A 25,440-nucleotide genomic window follows, 5' to 3' on the forward strand; every position below is an offset into this window, starting at 1 on the left:
TGCCACCCCCACCACAAGAGTCACACCTCATCTGCTGCTGTTTGGGAAATGCTGAAGTGTTCACCAGGAGGAGCACTGCAGCGGGACTGAGACACTCATCCCCATCTGCTCCTCTCTGTTGGAAAGCGCTGGGATGCTCCTGGTGAGTTCACCACTTCTGAATCTAGCACTTCTTGCTCCCTGCTTTCCCCCTGCTTGCTCTAACCTTACTTGTGTCCTGCTTGCTCAGGCCCTGCTCACTCCCCGCTTGATCCAACTCACAGACAGCAGCTGCTGGGAGCTGCTGCTACAGGACAAAGACTCAGCAGAGGAGAGGAAATATTGGTCTGAGAGCATGTCATCTCAGCAGGCTGGGGGAGAGCCTTTCCTGCATGTGGGCTCCTGGGGTCTGCCCCATGTGGTCTCAGACAGAGAGATGGAGCTGTCCTGTTGGGGAATGGCAGCTCCACTGCAAAAGCAATGGCAGGGTTGGTCACAGCGTAGTCCTTGCCACGGCTGCCGGCTGATCCCCAAGGTCTTACTTGCTTTTGGGCATTTTTCCCCCTACTATTTTTCCCTTCTTTGCCTGGGCTGGTCCTGATGCAGCCAGCCATCCTGCTTCCTTCCCTGCCTGCAGAGAGGGCTGCCCCCGCTTTGGGCGATGGCAATTATGTCCTCCCCTTCTAAAAATCTCTTTGCTGATGCCTCACAGGGTTGCACCCAGCTTCGTCACAGCTCTGCCACAGCAAAGGTCCCTCCCTGTGTCAACACCACGTGTCACCCGTGTCCCACCATGTCAAGAGACTTGCCAGAGTCCCTCCAGCCTGATGTACAGTCTTGGGCGGGTATTTCCAAATGGTGACATCTAAGGATAAAAATGCTGGCGAAGAGTTGCTAAACTCTCATGGGCTCCTATGTCACGTCTGACTTCCCTCTCCTGGCCCCAGAGCACACACCTTCTTGCCCTCTGCTTCCTTAAAGATGTTCTTAGAGAAGCAAAGAGGGTTTCTCACCGATGCCGGAGATGGAAAGTCTTTTCATGCCGCAGCAACGATATCTCCTGCAGCCCAAGCTTTTGCAGCTGTGTAACCACCCCGTTTATTCTTGCTCTCCCACGGGGTGCATTGTCCCCCAGGCACACCGTGTCTGTGCATGAACCACGGCACTGCTGTGGGGTCGCAGCCCAGCAGAAAGTGAGGAGGAAGAGGCTGGGAGGTGGGAGCGTGGGGCAGGTCATAGTGGTGGCCATGGCTGGGCTGGCCCTGCCTCCTCTGCCGAACATGGGGAGGGTGGCTGGGGAGAGCACAGTGCAGCAGTGCCCGCCCCAGCTATTGAGACAGTAGGAAGAAATAAAAGATAGAAAAGGTAAAAGCAAAAAGGGAGAAAAGATTGATGAGTCATTAGAAAGTGCTTTTTTTTTTTTTTTTTATGCAAGTGGAGGATCTAGAAAATATTTTGCCTTTGCAAAGAAAATGAGCATTTCTGAAGCTAAGGTGACTTTGGGATCCATCCTGAGATGTCACCGTGCATCATATCATATGGACACCCTGCTCTGGCCACCAGCGTTTCCCCATGGGGATGGAGAGCAGCCCTGCCTAAAGGGCTGGTGCCTTCCTGTGCGGCAGCAGCGGGCAGACACTTGCAGGGAGCCTTCCTCCCCTTCCACCCGCTGCCACCTGCGCCCAGCCCCAGCTGGCACTCACTGAAGCTGACGCAAAGCTCTCCAGCCTGCGTGGGATGGCTCCAGCTTCCCTCAGTGGTATAGCTTCATTATTCCTTGGAAATAAGCAGCAAAGCTAGCTACTGCTCTCTGGGGAGATGTTTCCCCACCCCGGCTGCTCAACATGGCATCAGTCACCCTACAAACCCATCTTTGCCAAAGCAGTCACGTTCTTGTTTCCCCTCCAAAAGAAACTTTCCCAAAGAGAAATAGGAAAAAAGTGGAGAAAGGGAACAGTCAGTGTTTGCCAGATGCAAGCACAGTCATGATGGGCACAAAGAGGAACATGAGCGGACGGGGGATCCTGCTGCATCTTCTGGAGCTGCTGTGCTGACCTGGGGTTCCTGGGCTTTTGGTGGCAACAGAAACAGCTCGTTGTCCTGCTGCTGGTTGAAAATTAGCCACAGGCTCGTTCATACCTGCCAGCGCCCTGAGGGTAACACTGGTTGGGTTTGAGCATGTGGGAGTGGCAGCTGAGCCTTGGGTCACAGCTCGGCATGACCGGCAGGCGAGAGCACAGCTTGGCAGGTCCAGTGGGGAAAGGGGTTTTTCTGTGTGTACATAAATGGGTACCTTTTCCTTCAGAAAACCACTCATCTCCTACAAACAAACACATGGAAACCCCAGCAAACCCATATAATTCCTGTGGCTGCAGGCGGAAAAAGTATTTGCCTCTTTCTACAGCAAGGCCAACAGCTTCAGCAGAGCAGACGGGTGTGCTGCTGGGAAGACATGGATATTGCTGCTTTCTGTGTCACCATCAAAATTGTTCATTTGGTTTTTAGCCTGCACAATATTATTTAAATTAACTTGTAAAAACGATGCTGCTCTCCAAAATATATATATAAAAGTTGGGATCTGCATTTTCAAGACCTTGTTGTTTACCTCAGAAATACCAAACAGAACTTAAATAAGCATGGAAAAAAAATATATTTATTAACTATTAAATCTCTGCGAGGGAAGTATTGGGCAAACATGCGGGCTACGAAGCAGCAGTACGGTGTAGCAAACAGAGGGCTGAGCTGGGAATAGGAAGACCCACCTTCTGGTCCTGCCTTCCCTACAACTTGCAGAGCATCTCTTCATGTCCCAAAGTGGTCTGTTCTCACTTGTTTTCGGGGCAGAGCATGTCCATTTGCTTACAGGACTGCGATCACTTCACGGCTCTGCCCCCTTGCTCACAGCTCTGCTGGCTCGCTTGTTTGTGTAACCATCAGTTAAGCCAGACCTTCACAGCCAGCCACTTCAAAGCAAAAGACTTTAAAAAGATTGTGTTTTCTTAAATGACATCTCAAATCCCATTTGGAGAGGAGCTGTGCTGCTAGCGGGGCTGGCACCATGGCGGGAGCAGCCACCTTCACTGCTGGGACAGTGGCAGAGGATTCAGGGCAGATGGCACCGTGGCTTCAGGGTGGCACAAGATTGTGGCATTAATTTGCATCATCTAGATGCACCCGCGCTGCAATCATGCTGCTATGTTTAAATCTTTTTTTTTAGAGATTGAATCTTAGACTGACGTACTGTTCAGTGGCTAAATGGAGAGGGCGACAGGCAGCTGTAGCCATGCCTGTCTGAACGAGTTAGCTCATCGAGCCTTGAGTCTCATCCTCTGTACAAGGCAAGACAAAACTGCTTTAGCTCTTCTAAGAGACCCCGGGGATGCTGGTGGTTTGTTCCCCACCCCAGGCTGAGGTCGCAGTGCCTCCTGGCATGTGCAGAAGGAGGTGTGGGTCTCAGCATCTTGAAACAAAGGGTGATCACCAATGTGGTTCCACATGAGGAGCAACTAGGAGTTGGGAAACAAGGGCAGGGAGATGGGGTGGAGGTCATGGCTGGCACAGAAAGGGCAAAGATGGTGAGTCTTCTGCTATCCTTGGGTCTCCTTCTGCCTTTGGGTCTTCTGCTGTCCGCAGGTCTTCCAACCCAAAGAAAGTGGGTCTGTGCACAGCACGGGGCTAAGCTGAGGAGCTCCACGCCTAAGCACGGCACTGGTCGCTCTTCTAAGTTTCTGGAAACGGAACGCTGGGTTTGGTGGATCATTGCTTTGAACTGCTGTGGCTGCTCTGACGTTGTGGCACTTCCTCCAAACTGCCAGGTCCATATTCTCAGAAAAGACCTTTTTTTACAAAATTTCTTGTGTCTTTCATGCAAAATATACTGCTTGTGAGGACCAGGTTCATAGTCTCCCTGCAGACATGGCTAACGCCAAAGATGCTGCGTAGCTTTGCATTCCTCTTCTCATCCGTATTCCTTATGGTCAGCCATCTGCACATCTGCTGCACCTCCCAGCTTGTGCAAAGATTTTTGCCTGGGAAAGAGTACATTTTGGTCTGACAAGCCATCAGTCACAGAAGTCTCAGTCCCGCTTCTCCGACGGTTTGTTGGGTTTCTGGCCCAGTCGTTGTTGCTGAGCTCAGCCTTCTGTCACGGCTTCCCAGTCCATTTCTTGCCTGTTGAATACTTGTGATGTCCAGAGACTGTGCTGGACCACAGAAAACACCCTCCAGTATTTTCATTTTCTATAAGCACTTTACAGCCCACAACACCAGCGCAAGGATGTTGGGTTGGAAGACAAAAGCTCATTTCTTTTCTGGTGTAAATTGTCCTTAATGCTCCAGACTTCCTTGCATGGCTTTTAAACATTGTTGACATAAACTACCAGCGATGGACCCTGCCAAGACGTGCATTAGCCCACCGGCAGCGTGCCTGTGTGGTGGAGAGCTTTCAGCTGCGTCTCCCTGGCTCCATGCCTCTCAGCACAGCCCCTCTGTGGTGGCTGGTGGTTGACCTTAGCCTTCTATTTGGGAAAGGAAGGGACAGGGGTGACACTTGGACCCTTCCCAAGCACTGGTGACACCTCCCCTCTGCCCCAGCCCAGCTTTACTCGTTTCCCCTGCAAATGCACTTCAAATATTTTTGGTTCTACCACTTTCCTGCGAAATGACGGTGGGGAAAGACCAACCAGAGGATACAGTCCAGGGCTACAAAAATGATAAGTGATGATTTTGTCCAGATTGAATGAAAAAATAGCATCCTGCTTCCCCAGTAGGAAATCAGTGCTTATTTAAGAGATGTTTCTTTTTGGCGGTTCTCATGGAGTATATTTAATCACAACGTTTTGGCTCCTCTGGCACTGCTCCATCACCTAAATTGATGTTAATGAAATCAAATATTCCTCGTGTTCAATTTTTCAAGGTGTAATTTCAAATTGTATTTGCTTTGCCTTTGTACCTGGTTCATCAGCACTGCATAGACTTCCTTTTTCCTTTTTTTTTTTTTTTTTTAATGGAAGAATGCCACCAGCCACCTCTGATTTATACCCTTCTCTCCACAGGGGATTGAAGCTGCAGCCCACTCACGCTCCGCACCAGCCCTCTGAAAACACAAACGAGGTAGCAGGGAGACAAGAAAGTTTTGCAGTCTTAATTGCTCTTCCCCAAGAGCCAGGGCAGAGGAGGGTGCACAGCCACGAGTGATGGAGAAGGTGAAATCATTTCCTGGGTGTCTCATTTTCATTTTGAGCAATTTGGCCTCCAACATCCTTGGATGGGAGGCGGGACACGGCCACGAGGTGCTGAGGGCAACGCAGGCACTTTCCCGCTGTCTAAAATACCTTCTCCTGCGGGGGAGAGTGACCCAGATACTCCAGCACAGTTAGTATTACTCTCAAGCTAGCAGCACTTGCAGGACCTAAATGTTGCTTCCTACCCCGGGCCCAACTCGGGCAAGGAGCCAGCAGTTATTCTCAGTCTAATTGAGTGGGGGGTGTGTGTGTATATATATTAAAAAAATAAATATATATAACTCTGAATGCCAAATCAGGGCTGTATTCATCAGAGATGTACTCATCTCAGAGCCCAGCTCTCCTGCCCGCCCCAGGGCCACTTTTTCTGCCCCAACCAGTGTGTTCACCCACCCATCACCTACAGCCACACCTTGGTTAGAGCTGGGGAAACCACTGGCACCTCCATTCCCTGGACTTCCTGAAGGGACAAGATAACAATTCAACTAGAAGAACAGGCCCTGACCATTTTTCAAGGGAGATATCTCTTCTGGGAAGAAGCAGGAGGAGGGCCAGAGAGCAGTTCTTCACCATGGGGTTGACCCTTCCCAAGGCAAGACTGGGGAGATCCCAGAGTGTCCCACTGACCCAAATGACCTGTCCTGCCTGGAGCTCAGTGCCTCTTAGATGATCTCAGTCAGATTCCCAGGACACTTTTTGTTGGCAGAAAAATCTCATTAAGCCCCCTAATGTTTAATGATTTTCATCTCTGAGTTAATTGCTCTGTTACACATTTTTCCCCCCACCCTGTTAATTCATAGTTGCATTCTGGCATCGTAGCAATAACAAACTTGGAAGGGACTTCCATGCTAAACGGCTTCAGCCATTGCTGCACATTTGTTTTAATGGCTTTTCATAAGCATTGGCCACCAAACATCTCGAAACCCGTGGTGGAAGCAGAGGCTATAAAAGGCCCCAGAGAAGTGATACTGCAGCAACCTGACCGTCCCACCTACCAGCCCACCCAGGCCCTCCACCAGCGTCCAACTCCGAGAGCTGCCCGAGTGATGACTAATGAGACTCATGCTAGCACCATCTGTTGACCACTCATGGCTTCATGGCAGGAAAGTGAAATTAAATGTTTAAAACAAACCAAAAAAAAAAAAAAAAAGACTGAGTCACAGTGAGTGAGCCGACCTAGAAATAGCAGAGCATTTGTTGGAGACCCCCAACAAGATAGGGCCCAGGCAGAGGACCTGGTTGGTCCCAGGGGATCTAGGTTTCTTAGATGAAGCTGTAGAGGAACAGTCTGATATCATTGAAATTTAAATAGAAGGCATCCTATTTTTCCCTCTTTTTTTTGAGAACTGGAGTATTGCAAAGGGCGAGAAGGCACACAGGAGCCCGGGAAGAAACCCTCCAGGTCCCAGAGCTTGAGAAGAAGCATCTGAGGAAGAGCCTGGCAAAGCAACCCGGGCCAAAGCGCTTTTCCCCTTGGAGCATCCCACCCTGCTGTGGGGAAGCAGGTGGGAGCAGGCAATGCCCATCAGGGAGCAACATGAGGACAAGTATGGGGAGCTGCTTCTTGAGTTGAAGCTGCCACCAGCTCCTCCAGGTAGGGACTGGACCTACTTTCCCGTCAGGCAGGTGATTAGCACGGTGCTGTCATGCTCACCACTTCTAAGGAGAAACAATAGAATTTATTGCCCGGAGACCTCTATCCTGGTAACACAGGGAGAGGAGGAACATGCTCAGCACCTTGCTGGGTCTCACCTGAAGGAGGGGAAGCTGAGTCCTGCCAAGATGGTCCACCTTCCATCTAGTATTTGACACCCAGAGCTGCTGCCTGGGCATCTTAGAGGTCTTGGGGCTGTCGAGGTGAGGGGAAGTATCTAACCAGGTAAAAACAACTCTTTAGCAGACAAAAATTGATGAAGAAGATGACTTCACATAAAGAAGGACATTTGCTGAGCTCCCTGACACAGGGCAGCACTGAAACACCTTGCTTAGAAGCCCTTAGAGAAGGATTTAGTGTCTCTGTGTAAGACGAGTGTCTGTACGCATGGTATTGAAGTGAAAAGTGAGAGGTCGTATACCTTTCCCTGGCTGGTGCATTAGCTGGCCACCCCCTAAGTCAGCAACGGCTGTGCATGCTATAGCATGGTGCGTGGTGGAGGGGAGTGAGTTTTCCTCTTCCAGTGTAGTATTTTCCTTGGTTTTTAGACAGAAATGTGCCAAAATGTACATTTGCCTGCACTCGGTGTAAAACACCCCTCTGACACCGGGATTTATTTAAGTACAATCCAGGTGAGTGAACATCACTGCAGCTGGACTGGGCAGAAAGCAGTCACAGTGATTTTGGCTGAAATCTGTCTCTCCTATAGGGTTTTTGAGGCTAACAGCTCTACAGTTGGTGTAAGGCGATGTAAATGCACCGCCCGCAGTAAAGCAACATCAATTTGCAGCACGAATCTCACCCAGAGCTGGTATTCTGTGGCTGTATCTCGGCTTCGATGAGAGTCTAAATATCAGGAGCAAAAATAAACTGTTTGGCAAGCAAAGGGGAGGGTGTTCCAGACGGATAGTCCCAACTGCTCTCTTTGAAATGATTTTTATCACCCTGGGCCCAAGGATAGAGTCAAACAGAACAAGGGTAGCAGCAAAATGCACCTGGCAAATATTTTCATTATCCTGTCATGGTTTTATTTTGCTTCCACCACAATGTGGGTGGCTCGGCCGAAGTAGGACAGTGTTCATCCCTGGAGAGGTCCTGGTCCCCATCTCAGCCAGCCACAGGCTGGGAAATTGGTGTCACCCAGTGCCTTTTTAAAAAAAAAAAAAAGAGGGGAAAGAAAACCCCAACAGATTTCCATGTTTGTTTTCTGCTGCCTTAATTTCCCCATGCAAGCGCTCCGTTTGTTTTCATTACCAAGCTGTTGTGGCACATCAAAGGCAGCGCTTTGTACACCCCGGCGCGTGTTGTGCTGCTCCTTCAGGCTGATGCATGGCAGGATCACAACCTACCAGGAGTCAAGGCTTTGTGGTCACCGATTCTGCATGGAGCAGAAATGGGGAGCATCTGCCCAGCAGCTCTTTGCTGGTCTTGGGTTGCCTCTACATGGGCCTGACCCCTGTGCCATGGGTCTGACTCATGGCTTGTCTTTGCTGGCAAAGAATCCAAAGATGCTGACCCTGGCAGGGATCTGCACTGGCTGAACCAGGGCTGTGCAGGCAGAAAACACCCCATCTACGGAGATGCAGAAAGGCCAGGGAGCTGCTGATGATGGCATGGGGTGGCGGAGGCAGCCAAGGTAGGATTTCAGCCTCGTGGTGACACCAAAGGGATGTTACCACAGCTGTGTCACGCCTGGCTGCACGGCTCGGTGAAACCCTCTCTCTTTGCAGATCTATTCCCAAGACGCCATTTCCCACAAAAGAAGCACAGACGATGTCTTTGCACAATACAAAGGCGCCAGAAGCAAAGCTATGCCTTTCAGCACCCCCAACCCATCTCCTGAGATCTTTGGGAACACCAGATTTTCTTACTTCCTTTGCCCTAGCAAAACGTGATCCCCTCAGGGAAGGCTTAAGCTCAATTAGAGGCTGTTGGATTTTCAATGCAAGTAGAAACCTTTGTGGAGCAGGGCCTGAGCAAGTCCTTCCTTGCCTGGCTCAAAAGGGGCTCTCCACCCATCCTGTGGGGAGCTCCTCTGCCTTTGTCGCCTGCTCCAGCTCCAAAACAGACTTATCCCAGTTTATCTCCTCCTGGGACAAGCCCTATAGTAGCTCTGAAAATATATATTTCTAAAGACTCTAGGGTTTTCTGTTCCCAAAATATGGATTTAACAGTTTTCTGCTGATATGACCAAGCTACATCCAGCAGCTCAGGCTTACTGAAGGAAACTAGTTGATGCTGGAAAGGGAGACAAAAAAATATGCTCCCAACCTAGGTTGTCTTCTGCAGGTGTGACTGCACACCATTGACATGTGCAAGCAATGCTGCCAGGGGAACAACAGCCGTGCCCTGGCCCTGGTCTCTTTACAGAGCTGTGATGGGCAGTGCAGAATTTGCCCAGCTTTCTCCACGCAGGGTGCCCCGAAAATCCAGCCCTGCTTGCCTGGGCACTGATGGCACCATGGGAGCACTTGGATTCAGGGGTTATAAATGCCAGAGAGGACACGTTCATCTCAAAATCCAGAGGTGTCCTGGCATTACCTCCATCTTAGGCTGATTTTTCTGTCTTAGAGGTTGTCAGGTCATTCCGTAGCTGTTTTGGGCTCCCTGGCCCCAGGTGGAGGTTAAGGTCAGGGTTAAGGTCAGGGTTACTTGTGCTGCACATTCAACACAGCTGGACTGTTTCTCCTTGCCCCTTGCCCCCTGACCGCAAGTGGTGGGACGTGGTATCAACCCCCGCTCCGATACATCTCTGTGACTTCTTCCTTGGCTTGGGGAACCCCTTGCAGCCCCCCTGCCTTGCTGCCTGAAGGGATTTCAGAGGCCAGGGCACGCAGGGGTGAGGATGTCTATTTTGGGCCAGCCGCTGCTCAGACGCACAAAGATCTGCCTAATCACGAGCTGCTCCTACCCGTGTCCCCCATCGCTGCAGTACCCGACACAAACCCACAGCAGCCTGGCAGGGAAAGCCAAGACGCAAGTCCCCCCCACTGCATCAGGCAGGAGAGATTAAGTGACTTGCCCAAGGTCACACAAGACACGTGGGCTGCCACTGCTGGAGTTTAGCATTCTGCTAATTGATATCCTTGGCATCGCATGGGCTGCTATTAAAAAGTATCAGAGAAGACAATGCAGGAGGTGCGAGCATCTTAGCGAGCACAAACATTTTTAAAGAGAAGCGGAGCCCCTGTTTCATTCTTGAATGAGGTTGTAGGACTGGATTTCTCACTGCCGGGTTTGTTTATAGTCGGTGAAAGTAAGAGAAGGTACGTGGCACATTTTGGGAGGTGGCATTGTCATAGAGACAATGTAATGTCTTACAGACCGTAATAAATACTGCTAAATATTTAAGAGCTTATAAATATTTTAAAAGAATCCCTGAGTAGTTATTGATGGAGTTTAATCTGGTGCTTGGGAAAACTCCTCCTCTCTGTGGGTCATAAAGAGGAGATGAGATGCTTGAGATGCAGGAAGCCGGTGAAAACAGCCATGAAAAAAAGACTCTATATGGGGGGCGGTGATGGGAATGTGACATTAACTGATATATAATGGCACCCAAAAGAGCCAGAGGTGCTGCACTCCTGCCAGTGCTGCTCCATCCTCCCAGCACAGCACCCAAGGAACTGCAGTTTCGGCAGGTTTGGGGCAAGTGCCGGGAGTGGCGATGTGTCGGTGAATCACCCGCCATGGCACAAGGCTGGGCTGACCGGTTTCGCTCTCTGCCCTCTATCTGAGCCAGGAACACTTGGCCAGGCCAGGCATATCTTTGCCCTCCCAGACCCCTTCTACCTGTGAAAGATTTCAGCTGTTTGCTGTGATTTCAGCAGCCTGGGTGTCAGTGGAAGCTCCCCTACGGCATTGCAGAGCCTGGCCAGCATTAACTTAAAAAGCTGCTGAGAGGTGAGCAGGGGTGCTACAACTCTCCATGTCCAATGTATCCCCCAGGGTGTTATAAGCAACGTCTGTCCTGGCTCTGCCCCAGGTCAGATCCTTCCCACTGCCATGCTGCCTATGCTGCCTGCACTGCCTACGCTGCTTGCACTGCCTGCGTTCCCCGAGCCCCGCCAACGCCGTGTGGAGCAAAGCCGGGCTCAGTTAGGCCCTGCTTGCCCATGCTGTCCTCCCGGAGTCCCATTACCCACCTCTCCCTCCATCGATCGCTTTGGCTAATTACGCATTCAGATTTCAGCCTGGAGATGAAATGGAAACACGAGGCAGCCTTGCAGAGGCCTTGACTTCTTACTCATGTTGCAGACAGCAGAGGCAAAACCTCTCTCAAGCTCCTGATGAGCTTTTGTTAGATGGGGGTGGGGGGGAAATTTTCTTCTGGGCATTTGCAGACGTATTCACATTTAAGCAAAAGGGGAAAGGGCGAGATGTTATTCTGCTCACGCATTTCTCCCAGCTCTGTCCCCGGCAACGATGCTCTCATTAAACTGCCCTGCAGTTCAGTCATCTCAAAACAATATGAAAAAGTGACTCTTGAAATTCAGGGTATTAAAACAACCCACCAGAAACAAAAGCCTCAGCTCCTGCCTCTTCCTCCCTTTTTACTTACAAAACTCCATGCCTTCATCTCAAAGCCCTTTTTACATGGTGCAGCAGCCCTCAGTGCTGCTCGTCTACAAGGACTGCGTTGAATAATCAAAAAGCAGCCTGCTGGGATTTGTAATTGCTCAAATTTTCTTAAGGAGCCATGCAATGGAGAGTTTTACTTTTGATGGCAGAGTCCTTTCATTGTTTTCCGTCAGAAGTGTTTTTTACCCAGCTGTTGGTTGGGATATAAACTCTCTTCAATAGCAGATGCACATAAGATATAGGGAAAAATTAATTTTAATTAGACAAAAAGGGTGGGGAAAGGAAAAATAGTGGAGATTTGCTGACTTTCAGGATTCACCCTATCTACAAGCTGTGTTTTTCTGCGTAAGTCCAGGTCCTGGCACTGTTTGAAATTAAGTGGGTGGAAAACCCTATGGCCAAACAGGTTTAAAACATCCAAGGTGCCAAGACTCCCTGTGAGAAGGCCACATCTGAATGACATCTCACAAGCCCCTTCCTCCCACGTGAACACACCTGGAGCAACCTTTCATTCCATAAACCAATGCACAAGGGATGAGACAGTCAGCATTCAGGCAGACATACAGATTTGATTAAAATCACCTATTTGCTATCAAATGCTTGACAGTGACTTCCAAAATAGCCGTAAAAACAGCCAAGTGCCACTGACAGAGTCCAATAATGATGTCCCAACCCTTTCCTTGGGGTCACCCAAACTGCTGCCTCTCAGCCCAGCTCTGAGCATCCCAGAGTCCTCCAGCCTCCATGGTGCTGGACTTCACGGGCACTGTGAGGCTGGGAGAGGGGAAGGACAGCTTGAAACCTTCCTCTGCAAGGGCAGGAAGATCCCCAGTAAAGCTCTGCTAATCAAAGGCTGATGAGCAGAGCGGGAAAGGGGGACAGAGACATGTCAGAAAGGGTTGGGTTTGATAGGTGACCCAAGCCCCTGAGACGATGTGTCAGCCTGCTCTTAGAGCTGGGCGGAAATAAAGCCATGTTTGGTGAGGAAGGCCATTTCCTTCGAGCCAGAAGTTTGCATGCGAAAGGCTGGGTTGTGAGGAATTTCAGAACTTTAAAAAGGCAAGAAAAAATGTCTAACGTGCCAAAATGGGGAACGTGGGCATTTACAGAGAGGTCTTTTCTTCTACAATTTAAGAAAAAAAATAAAAAGAAAATAGAAAAAAAAATCAATATCAGAACACTGCATCTTGATCGACCTGATAACATCTTCCCCCACCAAATCTCTCATGTTTCAGTTTGCAGAAATCATCAGAACAACCCTCCGATTCTCACATATCCACGGGACAGTACAAGCCCTTTCCCCCACAGAACTACAAAGAAACTCACTCAGCATCTTCCTTCCAAATCTGGCAGTTTGTTGGCTCCGTCTCCAATCCTGAAACACCAGGAGGGAGAACCACGCAAATCCTGGAGCCTCTGACCTCGCGCAGTGATGCCTTCAACCCCAATATTTGACTCAAGACCACCTTCAAAGTGAACCATGGTTTTTTAGATTGAAAAATACGCTTTCTACCTTGCTCTGCAGGGCTGTGCTTTGGTTTTCATGCTCTGAGCCCCTGGCAGGAGGAGGACACAGTTGTGCTTGTGTTCCCTGAGCTGGGAGAAGGTGGGGAAAGGATTAAATTGTCAAAGCAAGCACAAGCTCATCAGCTGGAAGAGCACCAGCACGGGCTTCGGTGCGTTAACAGGGCTGCGTGGATTAAATTTTGCTTTTGACATTGGTTTGTTGGCTTTCGTCCTTTTGGTTTGTTGGCTTTCGTCCTTTGGGAGGCATTGCTTGCACGGGAAGGAAGCAGGAGGTGAACTGCAGTGAGGCCAAGATGGAGGGAGATGTCCTTTAGGCAGCAAATCCCACTGGAGGCGGTGACGTGCTGCTCCACGTGTCCCCAGGGGTTTGGCATTGAGATGCTGGGGACGTCTCAGGAGTTCCCCTCCTGGGCTGGGTGCAGGGGAGGAGGGTTAAGCATCTACCCTGTGCTCAGTGTTTCTCAAGTGTCAGCAGGAAATTAAAGTGAATTGGTTTGAGTTTGGGTGTGTGCCGGTCGAGGTAAGCAGCTGGGCTCCCTGGCACCAAACAGTGGTGGGGGTTTCAAGTGGCTTTAACGCAGGATTTTGATCTGAATCTTATTTTTCTCCAGTTATTAAGACTTTTTCCATGGGGTCTGCTTTTCCTTCTCCGTACCTCTTTAGAATATAAATGGAGTTTCGTTTCAGGCTAAAGGTCCCCAATGTTCATTTCAAGTTTTAGAAAAAACCTCTGCCCTCTTTTCTCCTCCCGCCTTTCTTCCCCCTGACATTAACATCCTAAACTGCTTCTCATAGCCACATAAAGCCAGAAAATACAAGTCAAATTTGTGACTCAGAACATACATATATCTCAAAGCACATCTGATACCACAAATAACTCAGAGTGTTTTCAGGGCTATGTGGGTGTTTGTCTCAACCCCTTGGTATGGATGGCTGTACAGCACCATCTCTCACATACTTATATGTTATATGTCTTATGTTAAGTATTAATTTATATGTATAATATTAATTTTCTAAACTCAGACATGAATCAACCTCATTTGGTGAGCCCTAGTGACCTGGTCTTGTAACTGGCAGTGGACGGAGGGAGCCCCGTGGCTGGTCCACACAGACGCGAGGGTCAGCAGTGGGTTGCAGTTGCAGGCCTGGGGTTGTAACAAGAATCCCAGCTTTTTGGAAGCCCAAGGATAACGATGATACTGTGTCTTAAATTCACATGACTGGTGGAAAAAATAACCCAGTGGGAACCTTTCCCCCACTAGAAGAGACTTCCAAATAAGTAACCCATCTCCTATTCAGGCAAAAATCCCACAGGAAAAAGTTGGCTTTTGGCCTGAATAAAACACGACAAGATCCAAACAGAGAAATGATGGTTGGCATACAATGGTACGTCTACTGTGGCATACCAGTGCAAATCCTATACTTCCTTTTGGCTTAATTAGTGCCATGTGTTAAATATCTCTCTATGTTAAGCAAAAAAATCCTCCTATCAGGCTCACAAAGCCCAAATATTTGTCTGAAAGATAAAGACAATATTTTTGCACAAATTCAGCTGTTTGAAATACAACATTGACAGGATGGAGTACTGTTTTGGTTGGACTCGTATAGCACAGAGCTAAATGAGTAACACAGATTTTGGTTGAGATTCCCGTGGCTTCACATGATTTTTCTTTTAGACCGGGGGGGAAGTGTTCCTCAAACAAAAATGAACAGGGATTTAGAAACTAAATTCTGTGTCTTTTCCTCGTGGGAGACTCATTTGTCCCTATCAGGTGTTTCAAGACTTATATTCCAGGATCTCTGCAGGACATATGCACAGAAAATTTCCACATCAAGCCATCCTTTTTGAGCTAAAATGTGTCTTCCTGAAAGTTGTCTGAGTCTTGATCTACAGCCTTCAGGTGACAGAGGATCCATCAGGTACCCAAGCACTTTTTCCTACTACTTGATTACCTTCACTCAAAACCACACACCATTTCTGTAGTTTGAAGTTGTGTGGGATCCAAACCTGCTCCTGGCATCTCACCAGTTCTTCCTCTGCTGAATAAAGGAGCCCCCCTCCATCACATATCCCTCCCACAAGCCGATACTTAAAAGCCGTGATCAAGCTGCTCCATACCATCTTTAAGGATGGATCTAGACTGAGCTTCTCTAGGCTCTTGCCACAAAGCCTGGTTTCCGGAACTAATGTTATTCTTGTTACTGTTCCTCCAAGAATGGTTTTGCTAATGCTGTACATGAAAACAATATGACCTTTCTTCTTCTGCTTGATATTCCCCTGCTTATATCTACAAGGATTGCATTTGCTGCTTTATTTACAGCATCGCACAGAGTTTGTATTCAGTGAGCTATGTACAATCACTCCTCAGTCCTTGACACAGTCGCTGTTTGGCAGAAGACATTTGCCTGTTGTTTATATTTGACGTACATTTCTCCTTGCTGGACTTATGACTTTGCATTTGACTTCGCTGTCTGAACAAGCCCTTTTTATCAAACAACCCGAGTCAGGCAGCACAACTGACGTGTCACCATCATTAATTGCTATTCTGTCCACTTTGGGGTCATTGGCACTTTTTACCAGCAGGGACTATATTTTTTCTTCCAGGTCATTGATAAAGATACTGAACAGTACTGATAAAAAAAAAAATAATTCTCATCACAAGTCTGCTAAAAGCACCCACTGCATACCAATATCTCACCAATCCTTATTTTCTAAATTATATCTTGTTACTGGTTTTTAGTCCACTGAATATGGGCCATGTTGATATTTTTAGTATTACTTTTCTTAATCAAAATATCACCTAGGACTAAATAATGTGAATTACAGAAATCTGCTTTATTAATAGTTGCTTCTATCAACCAAGTTCCTGTAATTTCATTTAATTATTGTTTTTATCTTTAAACAGTTCCTCTTGTTCCTTGTTGTTTGCAATTATTTTCAGCTTAGGCAATAGGAATTTTTTGGAGTTTAACATATATTGGTGTCTAGGCCTACATTTTGCTGGCATTTATGAAACGGAATAACAATGTGATCATTTGCATCTAGAAAACCATCATTTTCTAGCCTGCTGCCCAACTCATTATAATCTACGAAAACAAGGTCTGACACAGAAATACCCCAAGCTGATTTCAATTATTTTTGCGCTTAGAAACTTATGTACAGCTTTTAGAAATCCCAGGGATGCTTCTCCAGCTGTAGCATGAGACCTTCGGCATCTGCTCCCCAGCCTCAAATCTCCTATCAGACATCAAGGATGGTTCCTCTCTCTGCACTCCAAGAAGGGATGTTAGAGGAGCTGATCTTTCTATTCCCATTTTATTTGGTGGTCTGCAGTGGACACTTCACCCTCAGCGGACTCCCCCGCCCCAGGGAAGTTGTTGTTTACATAGGGCTCTCCAGGCATTTCGAGCTTTGCCCGAACCGTCAGTATTTATGGCATGTCAGACTGGCTTTGACAGAGACTGCCCTTCCTCCATCCCTCTCTGCCTCCCTCCCTCTTGCCTTGCCTGAGCGGCTGTGATTCTAGCATCCCCGTCATTTGGATCATCTCACGGATGCTCAGTGATATCAATCATCTCACGTGAACGTTGCCGATTCCTTTGACCTGTTATCAATCTAAAGGTTGGGTATTCTAATATTTCAATTAACTGCCTATATTTTTGCTCACTTCTGCCATACCTGGCTTTAGCTGCTTGGCCCGGTCCCTCCCTCCCTCCCTCCCCGGTCGGAGAGGATATACAAGTGCTGCAGCGACCGCAGGCTCGCAGACCCAACGGGCAAGCGGCAGCTTACAAATACCACCGGGAGCCCTTCCCAGGACCGACCCCCGGGGTTTGTGGGGGCGGGAGCGCCACAAGGTGAGTGCAGACGAAGCCGGGGGGGGTGGATCTATCTCAGGGGGAGCATAACCCGGGGCTGGTTGCCAGCCCTTCCGCCGCTGGGTGACCGGGGCCGAGGCCCGGACCGGCCTCCGCCCGCGGCGCCTTCAGCACCGCCCGCCGCGGACAGCGCCCGGCGGGGGCGGCCCCGCCCACCCCGCCCCCCCCGGGCTGCGGTCCCCTGGGAGCGGGTCTGCACCCCCCCGACGGGCACCCCAAACAACCCCCCCCCCCACCCGCGGTTCCGGGGGTCCCGGCGGGACTGACCGAACATCTGGATGTGGCCCTTGGTGATGGGGTTGAAGCTGCCGCAGGCCAGCAGGATAACGTGGGTCTTGGTGGTCTCCGTCATGGTGCCGGCGCGGCCCTGCCCGGCCCTGCCCAGCCCGGCCCCAGCCGCTTTTTGTGTCTCGGTGCGGCTGCGGCGGCGGCGGGAGGGCGGGAGGGAAGGAGGGAGGGAGGGAGGGAGGGAGCGGGGGCGGTGCCGCGGCTGCGGGAGCGGGGCTGGGGCCGCCCCCCGCCACGCACGGCCCGGGACACGCACCCCCCCCGCGGGCACGGGGAGGGGGCTGCGCACGCTTGCACACGCGGATCTGGCACAACACACAAGCAGGCAGGAGGGGCACCCCCTGCCCAGGGGCTTGGGTATGTACACGCTCAGATACCGCTCTCTCTATATGTATGTGTACACGTACACGTGTGCACACGAGCACACCCCCACGGGCACAAAGACCTGCAGACATATGTGCAGACGTGTGCCCACCCACCCACCTGCACATACAGAATCACAGAATCATCTCGGTTGGAAAAGCCCTTGAAGCTCCTCCAGCCCAACCATGAACCTCACCCTGACCGTTCCCAACTCCACCAGATCCCTCAGCGCTGGGTCAACCCGACTCTTCAACCCCTCCAGGCATGGGGACTCCCCCCCTGCCCTGGGCAGCCCATTCCAACGCCCAACAACCCCTTCTGGACAGAAATCCTTCCTAAGAGCCAGTCTGACCCTGCCCTGGTGCAGCTTGAGGCCATTCCCTCTTGTCCTGGTGCTTGTTCCTTGGCTCAAGAGACTCATCCCCCCTCTCTGCACCCTCCTTTCAGGGAGTTGTACATACACATGCATGTACAGGCACGCATCCATATGCACACCCCCAGTATATGCACACACGTATGCACACACACACATGTGCACTCACATGTGCACAGCTTCATGTGCACGCACACACACACACACACACACACACGTACACAGAGATGCAGCTCCCTCCAACGAGGAGGGCTGGAGAGACATGGTCAATACCTACACGCACACACACACACACACGCAGGGGCTGTGCCCCCCTCCCAAGCAGCGGTGTCACATTGGCACCCACAGGGCTGAGGAGCCGTAAGTAACACACACCCTTGGTGTTCGAGAGCAGCCACACTCTGCCTGTCCCCCCAGTCCTGCTCGGGTGACCCTGGAGACCCCAGTCCCAGTGCCCGCAGCCCCAGCCTGGGACCCACACAGGCCTCCCAGCTGCCCTGGTGCAGCATCGCCACAACACCCTTTTCTGGGGCCCCATTGAGGAAACTGGCCTGGGGGCCTTCAACTTCGCCCAACGCCTCCATTTCACTGTCTGAAGGAAGCAAACATCAAATAGATGCTGTGGATGCACCAAAAATGAGCTTTTACGGCAAGGTAAACCAGTACCAGACTGACTGACTGACTAATTGTCTTCATTTTGTGTTTGTATGATTGCAGCATTGCTGTTCTCCACTAAACAAGCTCCTCTCCCGAGGGAGGGCCGACAGAGCCCTCTCTGCTCACAGCCACTGCAGGCAGAGCTGCGGGCAGCTGCCTTCAGTCACCTCCCAAAGGCTGTCTCTGTCCTGTCACTTCTCTCCAGCTCCTACACGCAGCCTTTCCTCCCAGAAGGGAGTTATTTGCCATCAAAAGGTTTCCCTTTCTCTTCCTTCATCTCTCTTCCTCCCTCTGTCCATTAGAGGTACCGAATGCAGGGCTTCGCAGCCTCCCTTGGTGATGGCTTTCAGCCCTGCGTGCAGCATCAGGGTGTATTTCTCATTGTCCTGCTAAGACAAATTATTTCCAGTACTTTGCCTGAAAACTTTTGCCCTGCCAGCTCAGCCAGGTGCTGGGATGCTCATTGGTCCTATCCCCAAGCAATATGAAAGAACAACACCCCCAGATGAGGAACCCAAGAAGATACCGAGTCTACTTTGCCCAGGGAAACCTTAAATCCTGGCTGTGGTCGTACCCTCGGGAGCACGCGATAATAGGAGTGTGCTAACACACCCTGGTGTGTGGGGTTTTTTTTAAAGATGATTTTTAATTCAGACAAAGCTGACATTGAGGCAGAGGGATGCTAAGACAGCCAGTGTGGTCTGCCCCTTGGTCTCTGCCTCTCCCCTTCGACTCCATCCCGATCCCCAGGGAGATGTGGGATATATTAACGGGGTGCTCCTCTTTGGCGACAAACCAGCTCGAAACCTGCTGGTGTTTGAGAGCTCACAGCCCCCTGTGAATGGGCTGGTTGAGGGCTGCAGGATAGGGACTGGGAGGGTGGCAGGCAGAGCTGCCAGAATTTAAACAAACCATTAAAACCCTCACCCATACAGGACATGCAGCATGGAAAGGAGAAATCAGTTTACATGCATTAGCCAGAGGTTCTTATAGCCAGGAAAAAATAAAAATACAAATACACTAGGAAAATGTTTTCAAGTAGGAGAAAAAAATGATATTAAGGGTGTAAATGTCTGTCTACAGGCAAAAATCCTTTAGAGAATCCTGTTCTCTCGCCAGTGGAAATCCAGGTGGGGAGCTTGCTGCTGCAAACACAAAATGATTTGGATTCTCAGAGGTTTGCTCTCAGTGTCAGTCTCAAAGCCAAACAGACCTCACCACAATGGATGTGACAGACTGGCTGCAGGATGGGCTGAGCTGGGGGATGAGGTGGGATTAAGAACAGCAGCCCAACCACCGCTCTGTTGGGGTGGTAGAGGCAGCTGCCTCCCCTGACACCTGCCAAAAACCCAAATCGTGGTGGCACCGTGATTTGAGTGCAAGTCTGGATGGGGTCAGCCACCAAATTAGACACACACAGTAGCCTGTAACCCATGGAAAGTGTCCTAATGTCCTAGGAGTGTCCTAAAAACATCAGTGCCACATTTGCTCGCTCAGCTCAGCTGTGAGAAAGGCCAGGGGAAGCAGATCCATCCCCTTCCATTGGCTGTGTAGGGAAACAGTGATAAAGAAATGAAAAAATAGCATCAAGTCAGGAAAGGTACAGTGCATTATTAGGTGTTCTCAGAAAGTAGCGCTCTACCTCCTTACTTACAGACATTTGACAATTCCATGGGATGAGGTTTTGGGGTTTGTGTTGGGATTTTTTTTGTGCTGCTCCTTTGAGTTTACACGGAAAGGGAGAGATTTGCTGCTTTAGGAAAAGTTGTGGTGCTCGGCAGTTTAAGACCAGTGCTATGCTTGGTATAACCCTGCCTTTAAAACCACAGGCTTTAATTAGTATTTACAAGCCTTGGGGTAAGAGCAGGAGAAGACGACATTCTTCAAGCCTGCCTTGGTCACACGTGTGTGATGACTGACTGCTTCTCTGGGTGCGCATGTGTCTCTGTTTTCACAAAACTTGTTCTCCAATTTTGTTAAAAATTAGCCAGCAAGTTCAAAAGCTGGAGTCTAATACACTGAGGGACAGAAACCCCTTTTCCTTTGGAAACCAGGGAGACCTGAATTTCTTTTTTTTTTGGTGCTGAACTACAAGATGTTTCTGTGTAAGCTGGTTTCCACATTGGCGCAGTAGAGATAACAGTGCTTGTTTTCCATCGTGGATGCTCCAGTTTCTTTACCAGAGGTAGCAACTGTTGCTCATGTAAAGCGATGGAGCAAGCTGCAAGTCACCACATCTCTGCTCAAGAAACAGCTCCCGGGCAAGAGCTGCCCTCGGGCCTCTCTCAGCTCAGCCTTCCCCTGAGGCTGAGTGATGGGCCCTGAGCTCCTTGGCTCAAGTTACTGGTTTTGGATGGGAACACCATTGTGGCACTACTGGTTTGGCTCCAGCCCAGAGCTGCAAGAGGTCTTGTCAATAGAGAACATGGTGCTTCTCTCCTCCACGTTCCCACCTAAGATGGTGTCCTACCCCCTTCCCTTGTGGGGGTAAGCTCTGCACCGACATGAAATGTGAGGGTTTGCCCTTTACAAGAAGAGTCCTTCACTGGCTCCTTTCACACAGAAGCCGAAGCTCAGGTGAGACACTCGATAACTAATTTTTTGTTAATCAGTCCTAGCCCCATTCCCCACTAATTCTGCATAGGAAATTTTGCAGGGAGGCATCTTTTCCCTTCAGCTTTCCATAGGTTGCACCACCTGCCACTGTGGGAGCGTCACGTGCTGCTGTGCAGGAGGAGGCACAAATGGAGAAAACCATGCGTGGCCGAGCTCTCCTGCTGCCCAGCGATCCCCACCACAACCCACCAGGCCCACCATCTCCTGGCGTGCACAGCCGAACCTCTCTGCTCCACTTCACGCTGGGGTTTGACCTTAAACACCCGGTAGGGAAAGGTTAAGGTGGCCTCTCCAGATGTGGGTTACGCACTGCCTGGCCATGGTGGGGGTGAGGTCTGGCCAGCGCTGCCCACCCCTCTTCCCTGGCTTTCCTGCTGTGTGCTGGGGTGGGTAAGCAGCGTGGTAAATCCGCTGTCACTTAGCAACGCTGCCGGTTCGGGAGCGGCGGCGGGTTTTGGCACAGGAGTGACGCCTGCCAGACTGTGCAGTGGATGAGCCAGCCCCAGGCACAACCCACGAGAGGTACACCCAGAGCCAACCCCTGGTAGAGACCGGGGTGCGGAGGGAGCTGCACACACGGGGAGAGGCTCCTCGCCTCCGACACAGGCTACATGTGCGGGAGGAGGTTATTTCACCTTTTTTCCCCCAACGTTTTCCAACCCAGCCTTTATTTTATTTTTTCTTGCTGCTTTCCCTGAACATGTGGGTGCAAATTTCCCACCAGTGAAGACAACGGGCCCAGCCGCAGGAGCCAGATGCTCCCTGCCAGCCCCCGCTGTGACTGCCGTGCAGCGGTCCCAAGAGCCCCAGCTGATTTGGGCTCCAACCCAGGCCGCGGTGGCAAGCAGCCATCTGTCATCTGTGGAGCTAGTACAGCAGGACAGACAGAGGGCAGAAGGATGATTAGCTTGGTTTTAGTCTCTGAGGAACCAAACAGCACGGAGAAAGACAATGACTTGTTTACCCCGGCACAGGGAGCTTGTAGCAGCACTGAAAAATTGTTGCCTGTGGGACTTGTGAAGTGAGGCTAGACCTGTTAAACCCACCTGAAACATCACCTCTGGTTCACACCAAAGGTATTTCTGCATGTGGATCTGTCCAGCTCTTCGCTGTCCAGAGAGCCAGGCCCCAGGAGCAGTGGGACCATGCAGCAGGAGGCAGGGAGAGCTCTGGAGCACAGGTCTTATGGGGAGCAGCTGAGGGAACTAGGGGGGTTTAGTCTGGAGAAGAGGAGGCTGAGGGGAGACCTCATCACCCTCTACAACTCCCTGAAAGGAGGGTGCAGAGAGCTGGGGATGAGTCTCTTGAACCAAGGAACAAGCACCAGGACAAGATGGAATGGCCTCAAGCTGCACCAGGGCAGGGTCAGACTGGCTCTTAGGAAGGATTTCTTTGCAGAAGGGGTTGTTGGGCGTTGGAATGGGCTGCCCAGGGCAGGGGGGGAGTCCCCATGCCTGGAGGGGTTGAAGAGTCGGGTTGACCCAGCGCTGAGGGATCTGGTGGAGTTGGGAATGGTCAGTGTGAGGTTCATGGTTGGACTGGAGGAGCTTCAAGGTCTTTTCCAACCGAGATGATTCTGTGATTCTGTGAGATGGTGCCCGTGTTCGCTGGGGTGAGGGATGGGGGCTCCGTACTCTTCCTAGCACTGCCTTGCACCTTGTCTCTCCCCTTGGGCTCGGGAGGAAGAAGGGAAACTTTCCAGCTTAAAGGATTTTAACTGACAGTTTGCAAACTGTTTAAACGAACCCACATCTATTGGAGGAAACAGCAATTCCTGCCGGAGGGGCAACGGGAGAAGGCTGCTCTGCAAGACGAGGCAAGCAGGAAGCTGAGCTTAAAACCACCTCCCAAGCAGAGTATGGAGACCCTGAGGAGGTTCCTCACATCTCTCCCAGCTCCTTTCCCTGGGGATTCATCCCAGATGGGACCTGCCATATGGGAAGTGGCCCTGGGCTCGGGCACCCTTTCACTGTCCCCCTGTCTCTCTGCTGCTGGACCCAGCAAGCACAACTCGAGTCCTTTGGCCATGTTACCCACAGCTGAGAGATTGTGAGGTTCAGCAGAGGAGTTAGAGGGGCTTAAACCAGTCATGAACCCGTCCTGGCACAATTCAGAGCCTTTGCTGTCTAGAGCTAAGAAGAGGGCTCAGTCTACTCTTCACAAGCCAGCCCTGTAACTCTAAGAAATTTTTGTAATGCAACAATGCACATTTAAACAAAATAAAAAGGGACTTTGAGAACTAAGGAGCAAAAGATCTTGAATTAGGGAGTCACTCACTTCATGGCCCAGCTGGAATAAAACCCCTGGTTCCCACGAAAGCAGGTTTTTAATTTACACCCATTTTTGACATATAATCTGAATGTATCTAAACAAAATTCAGGCCTGCAAACCCAGCCCCTGGGAGGGAAAGAATCTGCAAATATAAGGAAGCTAGACTGGACTGGCACATTGGGCCAGGATGGACAGGCCAAGCTGAACCAGTTGATCATGGAGCAATTGCCCAGGACAGTAAATGGAAGCACACGGGCAAGACTCAGGGGTAGCTGCTATGGTGTGAGCCTGGCTGAGCTGCAGGGAGCTGCCCAACCCGCGGTGACCAGGTCTGAGGCCTGGTGGGACAGCCCGGCCCAAAGGGAGAAACGTTCTGTTTCTGATGACCCAAGGTCAGAGTGGACATTCAAACAAGCAAGGAGTGAGCAGGGCTCTTCAGCCAGCAAAAGAGATGATTTATAACTGAGCTCTGAAAATTCATGAGTAGCCTGGGGAACGTGGCCAGGGACCATTGGGTGACCACCTCTTCCAGCTCAGGAGCTTTTCTCAGGGTATGGTTTCATCATGTCCTGGAAGAAGCTGCCAAAAGGCACCATGGGATAAAGCTCCTGAGGACATGGTGAGGTTGTGGATCTAACACCCCACTGTGGTGGCCTCTGCAAACCGATCCCAAGTGCTCTGCAGCGTTTCTAGGACGCTGCACTGACTTTTCAAGATATCTCCTCGGGAAGGTCAGCTTGGTAACAGATTTCTCGCTTGCCCATATTCAGCAGCTGAGCATTGGCCACAGAGGCAATTAGCTCCACAGGCATTTTAATGTCTCTAATTCTGCCTGAGGTTACAGCTCGGCCGTGCAGGATGGATCGATCTGTGCAGTCACAGTCTGAGCTGGGTTATGTGGGGTGGGGGTGCGAGGTGGAGGCTCTTGTCGTGGCTCCCCAGGAGCAGCTGCTTTCTCTTTCCTTTCCAAGAGCGATTTAGCTTTTATTTAGTGTGAAAGGGTACTTCTTTTCAGAACTCTTCGCACTTACCCTCAAAGAATTAAAAGCAAATCCATTAGATACTTTATGAATTATAAGGATTAAAAGGGATTTCTTTAAGAGATACAGCCTATTTTACAATTTTTGCTTTGTTCTGAGTGATATTTGCAAGGGAATAATGAAGACTTGACAAACCTCGATACAGTCAGGATTCCTGAAGTTTTGCATATAGGCTATATTTGGAGAAATGAGGTTATAATTAGGGTAAGATGAGGCTTTCGTCACTAACAATTAAAAATCTAAGTACTATAATCTGGGTTGACAACAAATACGTTTTAATCACGGTAACATAATTACTGAGAGGCACCAACACAGGGCAAAATTAAGATTGTTTAGGTACCTTTATACTTTATTTCTTCCCTCAAGTTCTTCGATTGCTTTTGAGTGCTAATTTCCCACATTCACAACATTTAGATTGAAATAATCACCAAACCTGCGGAGAATCTGGTATTTTATCATTCAGTTGTTGAGCTGTACTCTCATTTTTCCTTGATCCCAGGTTTTCACCCTGAGCAGCAGGAAAATGTGATGTCTCAAAGACCTGAAAGCCAAGGTTTGGCACTGAGACAGCCGTCTGTACATCGAAACAGGGGAAGAGTTTATGCACACAAAAGGGAGACCTTGGACTCTACACTGCTCACAAGATATTCCTGGACAATTAAAGATGTTAGTGTGAATGAAGAAGGATGGGAGTGGGCTCCAATTCGGTTCACCTCTCCACTCTTGTCTTAAAAGACCTTGAGGAAATCTCTTCTGCTCATCTGATTACCTGTTAAGTGGGGATGGTCACTCTCTCTCTTAGAGCAGGCTAGATCAGTGGTTTGAGGCTAAACACGTCCAAGGTCTGTGAAATGCTGAGCTTGTACCGTAACAGAGGCTGTCGAAGGACTCAAAACAGACACACATTTGGGTTTGTGGGACTTTCCCTCTGGGCGGCCTCGCTTCTGGGCATTTTGGCTGCGTTGCTGGTGG

The 25,440-nt window shown here is 50.1% G+C and overlaps 1 protein-coding gene across 1 annotated transcript in view; it reads right to left on the minus strand.

Moving 5' to 3' along the window:
* The window catches only part of NMNAT2 (nicotinamide nucleotide adenylyltransferase 2), a 29,427-nt gene extending 12,124 nt beyond the window's left edge, over positions 1-17,303 (minus strand). The window contains exon 1 of the mRNA XM_074833095.1: positions 17,128-17,303. Coding sequence (XP_074689196.1) covers positions 17,128-17,212 — 85 coding nt within the window. The 5' untranslated portion in view covers positions 17,213-17,303. The remainder of the gene's footprint in view (positions 1-17,127) is intronic.
* Positions 17,304-25,440: the final 8,137 nt, after the last annotated feature.

Source organism: Strix aluco, chromosome 8 (assembly GCF_031877795.1).
Source record: "Strix aluco isolate bStrAlu1 chromosome 8, bStrAlu1.hap1, whole genome shotgun sequence".
Classification (NCBI taxonomy): Eukaryota; Metazoa; Chordata; class Aves; order Strigiformes; family Strigidae; genus Strix; species Strix aluco.